Genomic DNA, 8,218 nt, shown 5'->3' with positions numbered 1-8,218 from the left:
GAATTCAGCTTTACCGTAAGTGCACGTGAAATGCGCGGCTGATGAACTCCACGTCCTTTCTGTACAGAGAAGCATTCGCCGGCTTCCACAAGAACTTCGGCAGCTGGAAATGTGATCAACATTATCAGCATGAAAAACTGCAACAGGAATGAACACAATCTGGAATGAACGAGGCAAGAAGACGAGTGCAATGAACACGACATTCCACTATCACAGCCCAAGGTGGGACAACACCTATTGTATACTCGTTACATATTCCCATTCACATAGCAGAAGCTACACAAGTGCTTCTTGCAGTTTAAAATTGTTTTTACTTGGGTCGGGGTTTCCACTTAACTTTCATAAGGGTTAAAATTTCTACTTGTTTCTCCTTCTTTGTAATGTTAGGAGGGGCTGTGAGGGGTTTGTGTTAACCCTGCCCGTTCTGAGCTGGCTGATTTCATTATAATTTGTTCATTAGTTTTGAACACCGTCTGTCCCAACAAAGGGTTAAAGGAATTACAACCCTGACTTCTGCATTGTATGTTAATGAGAGAAATAGGGCTGAAACCAACTCATTAACCTGTACCGCACTGACCAATAAGAAGTGCTTCTTAGCAAGAAGCGCTTCTCATTGGTCAGTACAGTCAGGTGACTGCACAGAACAATGCGAGCGAAATTCAAAATCCATAGTGCAGGGGAGTGGGCCAGATTGTAGGGGGTAATTCCATTTCCCCTAATTCCCCTGGGAGAGTGGACTTACCCTTTAAGCTGCTTAAATGTCTCGATCTAGTCTACATTTTGCTTTTAACTGGTTTTCATCATGTATGTTCTCTCGTATGTATCCGTCAACTCAATTAAGCTGCCGTTTCCAAGACAACTGCTTGAAAGATGCTTGGAAATGGCAGCATCTCTTTCCACGTTTTAATCTGATGACAGAGTCACTTTAAGGGACAGTGTGAAGCCTTGTCGCGTGTGTTATATTTCAGGTCACGCGTGTTATAATTCAGCTCCCGTGTCTTACCTCCTCCCTCAGCTTCTCGTGCATTACCGCCAGATGCTCTTCCATACTGGGCTGCTCGCTCCCGGTTGCCTGACCCCCCGCAGTTTTGGCACTGAGGGTAAACTTTAAGAGACCTTCTTGAGCTGCCGGGGTGGGAAATGCCAGAGCTTGGTAAGGGGTCCTGCACACTCCGGGTTCAAAGAGACTTCTAAAACAGTCCAGCTGTGCGCTGCTAAGATGGCCGCACTCCCTGTCAGGAGGGAAGCTGTCGCTGGGCTCGGCATGGTGGAAGAACTGGGATACTGGTTTTGGAGGTAGTTTATTTTGGATGACAATGTCCTGTAGATGCTGCACAGCTCTGTCCTGCTCAGAGGGCGCTGAACACAGTCTGATGCCCACAGGCTTGCTACGTGGGGAAAGAGCGATAGCCGTTGGCGGTCTCACTGGAGTGCTAATCCCGGGGGAGGGGCGCAATTCTCGGAACAAAATGACGTCGCGGACCTAGGACAGAACAAAATGTCAATGATTTGTGGCCAAGTGAAAGCAGGAAGCAGAAGCAACGTGGAGGAATCCATAGCAGGAACCTTCGAGTCTCATACTGTGCACATAGGAGCCCATTTATAAAGCAGCGGTGTGCTCCAGCTATTTCTATTGCACCCTCCTATAATTTACAGCAGGGGTAGCCAAACTCCGGCCCTCCAGCTGTGGTGGAACTACAAATCCCATGAGGCATTGCAAGATTTGCACAGCCACAGACATGACACCCGGAGAGAGATGCATCATGGGATTTGTAGTTTCACCACAGCTGGAGGGCCAGAGTTTGGCTACCCCTGATTTACAGCAAAGGAAGGCACCATCTTAGCCTCTATCTGGATTGCAGTTGCCATGGTGTTGCACCATGTGACCAGCTATGACACCAGCCATTTGAGGCCATAAAGGTTTGGTTGAGAGCTGAAATAAGGGCACTGACAACCTTGACAGTTGGTACGCCTTCATAGTCACCGTTTTGGGAGACATAAAATTGGTGGGTCTAGTTTTGCTTTCATACCTCCTCCGGCACACTGCTGGGCGCTTTATAAATGTTCTTTACAATTTGCTGGCTGAGACCTAATAAAAAGGCAGAAAAAAATGCGTGCCAGGAGGAGGAAGGAACCGGTCACATGACAGCGCTCTATTCCTGTACACGAGTCTTCTCTGCAGGACTTGGCCCGGCTGCACATTGTGAGGAATATACAACTGGAGAAGACAGAATCTTGGAGCAGTTGCCCATAGCAACCAATCAGCTTCCATCTTCAGCTTGTTCAATTAGGCTTTAAAAACGAAAGCTAGACGCTGATTGGTTGCCGGGGGCAACTGCTCCTGTCTGAGTGAATTGCCCTCTATATACTCAAAGAGGAATGCCACCCACCAGCCTACCTTTGCTTTCAGAACAGATATCATTGTTTGGGGGTCTGAAGCTGTTTTCTAGCCAAGAATTCAGATTTTATCGTGTGTGTGTGAGCAAATGTAAGAAATGGCAGCAAGTGGTTAACGGCCTCCAAAAACAGTGACCATTAAGGGGGGCCAACTGTCAAGGTTGCCAGTGCTCTTATTTCAGCTCTCAACCAAACTTGAAGGCCTCCAATGTCTGGTGTCACAGCTGATCACATGGTGCAGCGCCATGGTAACTGCAATCCCATAGAGTCTAAGATGGCACCTTCCTTGGCTGTAAGGGATAAGAGGGTGTAGTTCCACTTTAAGACATAGAATTCAGGCACAGGGTTCAGTTTACACTCCGGGATAAGTTTCCTTATTGTCATAAAAATTAGTTATTTTCAGTCGAGTCCAATGAGACGTGAAAACTTTATGAATTGAGCGCAAAGTTATAACTGGGACCCTTAATGTATGTAACACGGGACTGCCAACACATAGAAGAGGAACTATATGTCATCAGTGGGTCTCTGAGCTTCCCTATGTAATGCAGGCAGATCATGGCTGGTGGGAGGGGCCAGCTGGGTGCTGTAAATAGCTTCCTAAACTCAATGTAGCACCCTGTCTCAGTACTCCTCTCAAGAGCCCTCAGCTCTCATGCAAACAGTGGGCCGGCTCTTGGGAGGAGTTATGCAAATAAAACACTTTCATGGTTGGATGTTAATATAAGACCTACCCCGAACTAGGTCTTATTTTCGGGGTAGGTCTTATATTACAGAAATCCCCGAAGATAGCACTAGGTCTTATTTTCGGGGTAGGTCTTACTTTCGGGGAAACACGGTAGATGGGATGCATTTGCATGCAGACCACCCTAGAGAATGCCCACATGTCCAGTCCAATGAATTAAATGGATGGGATCAGGGCAGGAAGAACTGAAGATACTGGACATCCTCCAGCCAGGAAATGAGCTGAGCTCTATCACCTGCAGCGTCTAATGCACATTGTGAGTAGCTCACAGTGTGCAGTGACATCAATCTAAAGTGAGTGGCCAGAGTGACAACGCTACTCTGCTACAAACACAGTACAGTGAGTGTTGTCACCCAAGGACAGGCAGTGGCAGAAATAACTGAAAGCTAATGTAGCCACCACATGTAATGACCGGTGAGCTGCAATATAGTCCATTTTTGGGGTTTGATGTTCTTCAACTGTCAGCCTGGCTCTCATCACGTTGCCACACAGTCCCGGTCACCTCTGTACATCTGACACTGAGCCGTTATAGGTCTCTGTATACACATACACAGCACATTGCTGGGACGTTACCAGACAGTTCACTGCCCATACCACTCACCCGGCTCCCTTCCCGGAGTTTCCCCGCCGCTAACCCGGCTCCTCTCACTCCGCTCCTGCCCAGCCCCGGGACACCGCGGAGCCTCCTCACACACAGCGCCATCCGCTCCCGGGCGTGACGTCGCCTCTACACAGGAACCGGCGGCTGCAGAGACAGCACAGGGCGCGCAGGACAACTCGCACCCACACAGGCGAGCACAACCGGGCAGCCAATCAGTGAAAGAGACACAGACCTATCAGCTGTCAGCGTACTCGCGCCGCACAAAATCGGCCAGCCTATCACATGGCGGGGGCGTGAGCATATTGGCCAATAGTGTGCTTAGCGACGAATACCACGTCTGCCCGTAAGAGGGCTCGACAAATGAGAGTACGGTGATTTCTTACACTTCCGGGATATGCGTTCCAGGACTAGCGTCGTGCGTTGACACAAACGCTTTCCTTATTGGACAATGTGTTAGCGTCCCAACCTCATCTTCATTTGATTGGCTGAGAAGGCTGAAGGAGCCCTGACGTGCGAGAGTGACATATTGAGTGAGGGAATGTGCCCGTGCTCTTCAATGACACTCCTAAGGAAGAAGGTCACATAGGGAAGTGGGAGATTATTAAGTGCACATGGTACAAATAAGGCCTCGTGCTGCTGCAGAGTTCAATCCCAGCACAGTGCAAAGATTTGCTGCTTTCTTTAACCCACTCAGAGCTGCTATTAACCGCTTCATGTCCAGAGCAATTTCTTCATTTTTGTACACCCTTTAATTCCAGAATTTTAGGCTAGTAAACTGCTTAAACCCCCAAATGGGAGGTGCATTTTTTATGTCGCACAATATTTGGGCAAATGTTTATCAAATCAATATTTTTAGGAAAAAATACACTAAAATTAATTTTAGTGCACACAAACAGGATATAATAGACAATTTTTTTGGTAACATATAAAAGATAGGGTAAGATACAAAATATGGAAAACCTCAAAATTGTGTGTGCCAGTGAAATAGCAAAAAACTAACAGTACCCAAAATTGCCCATATGAGAAGTTTTAAAATCCTTTGCCGCTCATTCATTTAGCGTTAACAGTGAATGATGGCCCTAGAGCAGGATCGGGTAACCTCGGCCTTTCAGCTGTTGTGGAACTACAAGTTCCATGAAGCATTGCAAGACTGACAGGTACAGGCACAACTAGGGTTGCCACCTTTTCTTTCATTGGTGTCGGTGAACGCAATAATAATCCCCAGAATTGGTGCCAGTGTATGCAGTCATAACCCCCAGCACTTATGTCAGTGACTACAATAAACCCCCAGCATTGGTGTCAGTGACTGCAATGATAACAATGATAACCCCCCAACATAGTAGGCAGTAATACTAAACACACCCCACTACCACCAATAGTATTATTTAACCTCCCCCACAGTGGTGGTCAGTATTAGTAGTCAATGGGAGTGATATTTAATCCCCCATTGCTGGACAATAGCAGTAGTATGTAATCTAACCTTCCCCCTGGCTGTGTGTTAAACAACCCCCCACCCACCCACTCAATTGGTGGTCACTGGTTTTAAAATGTAACCCCCAACATTGCCCAGGAAATGGCAGGCTGCGCACACAGAGTGAGCAGGCCACGTGTCACATGTTGGGCAACTTACCAGTGATTCTGTGAATAATTTGCCTTCCTAAATGATTTTTTACCGATTTTATCTTTAGTTGGGGGAAGGATTAGAACCTCGGGAAAGTTCCATCAGAAAGATTCCCCTTCTCTTAATGTACTGGTGACAACAGTTCCACCAGACACAGGAAGTGAAGAGAACTCTACACAGAAATACAATTGCTTTTTCTAGTACACCTCGTCAGCTTTTCATTTCCATCAGACATATCATGGAAGAGAACGTCTCATCAAAGTGTAAAGGTTTCACCAGAACAAATGCCTCTAATGGAAGATTTCCCCTTTATTCCAGTGACCACTCAAAATGTTGTATTTTCCATCATTTTCAGTCCCATCACCTCAGGAAATAGGGAAGGAGAATCTTTACAACGAGAACCCAGACAGCAACAACAACAGGAAAGGGGCTCTAACCCTTTCCTACCCCTTCCCAAACGAAACGTTTTGGCGTCAGATACGTTTTTGATTTTGCTTAAGCAGTACCCTGAAAATGTGCCTTTTGTCTTAAAATAGTAATGTACTTCCTGTGCCTACAACCCTGAAGCTGTATATCAGCAGTGTGAGATCTAAGGCTGGGCACACACCTTACAACCATCGCAAGACTTTTGTCTTGCGATAGTTGTAAGGTACTTAAAAAAACGTACGATCTGCCTATCTTGCATAGGCAGATCGTACTTGCGATGATCGCAAGCCATGCCCCCTGAGGGGCGAGCTTCCGATGACCGCAATGCCGAACGGGAAGTGTGCGCTTGCGCACACCGGCCCGCCCGGCTTTTATCTTACGAACATGCTACACACCCGCCGAAGATCGTACGATGCTCGGCGGGTTTTCGAACATGTTCGTAAGTTTAAAGTCGTGCGACCTTACAGTAGTAGAGGTCACACGGCTTCCACACACCTTACGATAATCGTACGATCGCAGGATTTCCCGCGATTATCGTAAGGTGTGTGGGGACCTTTAGGCACTACCGCCTCCGGCTGCTAGTCTGAGGAGCTTTGGAGAGATCAGGTGAGGTCACTGCTGTGCTACTCACTGTTCTCCTTGCTGGAGAGAAAGCTGCAGTGCGAGAATCTGCCTTCATCTGCATCATTCCCCCTGAGGATCTGTGCTTTCTGAGCCTCCACCAAGATGGCTGCCTCCACACAGAACCACAGTGCAGAAAAAGGCATGGCAATTCATGGGGAAAGTACAGCTGCATGGAGACCAGTCCTTTGCCCTGTGCTTGCATTTTATGGGTACAGCTTCCACAGTACAGGTCCTCTTTAACTTGCTGTTGGTGATCATGTCATGTGAGCCGTTCCATAGGCTATTAATGTTCCCCAAACTGCAGTATCACCCCCCAGCTTTACAAGAGCATACTGGTGAACATGCCCCAACTGCAGAATTAGAAGACAGATTTTTAGCAGATCTGCTTTCTGTCAAAATACTTATCCTGTCAACGTTATTTCTGTTAAAGCAGAACTCTGGGTAAATTTTGTTTAACCCTTACATGGGGCTGTCCCGACACTGCAAAGGTTAAGTCCTTGTTTTTGTCTAGGGTCCTATAAAAGTTATACACACCCGATCCTCTGAAATGGCTTGCTCTTAGACCGGTCTCTAGAGCCTCTTTCCCCCTTTGTTTCAGCGGTCTAAGGTCAGTCCCTGAGTCATCACGTTCTATACACTGTGTATAGGACATGAGGATGCCGAGGGACATACCATCGTTGCAGAAGAGGAGGAGACAGGCAGGAGGGAGCGCTGTCACAGCTGGCAGGTTCGTTGGATGGGGTGAGTATTACTTTATTTGTGACCCTAGATAAAAACTAAGGGCTTAACCTTTGCAATGCCGGGGTATCCCCACTGCAAGGGTTAAGAAAATGTTTACCTGGAGTTGTTCTTTAATCATTAAATGCCCCGCCCTGTATTCATTTGAATTAGTACTAAAGGCTAATAATTTTTTACCTTAATGCACTCTCTGCATTACGGTAGAAAATGCCCCGCCCCCACAAAAAAACACCTAGGGTCTACATCACCACCGCCGGCTCCCAGGAGATCTGCGGGCAGGGCAGCAATAGGCTGCTGCACATGCCTGTCAAATTACTGTGAGGAGGCGGACACAGGGGGCGTGGTTTGTGAGTGCCGTGTGTGTCAGTGGACGCACACAGCTCGGCTCACTTGCCGGTCGGGGGTGCGCATGCACGGGTGTCTCCTCTGCAACCTGCTAGGCAGAGGAGACACCTGTAAACATGGAGGGGAGGGAGCCGTAAAGCAGGAGGGGAGGGGGCTGCAGAATGAAAGCTGCTAAAAATAAATTAAATGGGTGCAATGAAAAATAAAGCTCATTATATAAATGGCCATATACACTGCTGAATAAAAAAACAAAACGGGTTTAATGTCACGTAAAGGTTGATAAAAATCTAGTTAGTAAAAAAAAAAGACAAAGTTTTCTAGAAAATATGATTTATAATATAATATAATAAAAATGAAATGGAAGTGACAGTGCCGGCTATTATTCTTTGCCCTCACCATGGCCGTGTACCACGCAATTCCTGTTTCCGTCTGACAAACTGTGCGTTCATTACCGTACCCAGGACTGTCCAAGATGGTTGCTCCGACCACTGAGTTCTGGAAACATGGACGCCAGCTTTATCCTCTGGTTTTTCAAGGCTCTTTATTGCTTCTGGTGGCTCTTGTTTGGAGTGCCCTGTAGTCTGTTGATGAGGCTTCTGGGTATGAAGTGGGTAGTGATTGCTTGTGAGCCGGCCATTCTGATCAGGAGATGCCACATCTGATGTCTCATCCTTGCTCATGCTGTGAAGATAAGCAAACATATGGAAGGCCTGTATAAACAGCC

At 47.1% G+C, this 8,218-nt stretch overlaps 2 protein-coding genes across 2 annotated transcripts in view; both read right to left on the bottom strand.

Annotated features, from left to right (window-relative positions):
- The window catches only part of CUNH6orf136 (chromosome unknown C6orf136 homolog), a 9,964-nt gene extending 6,003 nt beyond the window's left edge, over positions 1-3,961 (bottom strand). Inside the window, exons 1-3 of the mRNA XM_018560641.1 lie at positions 3,741-3,961; positions 1,004-1,483; positions 15-103 (exon numbers count right to left, since the gene is read on the bottom strand). Of these exons, the coding sequence (XP_018416143.1) occupies positions 15-103; positions 1,004-1,483; positions 3,741-3,842 (671 nt within the window). The 5' untranslated portion in view covers positions 3,843-3,961. The remainder of the gene's footprint in view (positions 1-14; positions 104-1,003; positions 1,484-3,740) is intronic.
- Positions 3,962-7,860: 3,899 nt separating this feature from the next.
- ATAT1 (alpha tubulin acetyltransferase 1) overlaps positions 7,861-8,218 on the bottom strand; it is a 38,966-nt gene continuing 38,608 nt past the window's right edge. Inside the window, exon 12 of the mRNA XM_018560658.1 lies at positions 7,861-8,175. Within this exon, the coding sequence (XP_018416160.1) occupies positions 7,887-8,175 (289 nt within the window). The 3' untranslated portion in view covers positions 7,861-7,886. The remainder of the gene's footprint in view (positions 8,176-8,218) is intronic.

Source organism: Nanorana parkeri, unplaced genomic scaffold (genome assembly GCF_000935625.1).
Source record: "Nanorana parkeri isolate BGI_ZX_2015 unplaced genomic scaffold, ASM93562v1 scaffold470, whole genome shotgun sequence".
Lineage (NCBI taxonomy): Eukaryota > Metazoa > Chordata > Amphibia > Anura > Dicroglossidae > Nanorana > Nanorana parkeri.
The sequence above is the reverse complement of the archived record's forward strand: the minus strand, read 5'-3'. Positions and strand labels throughout refer to the sequence as shown.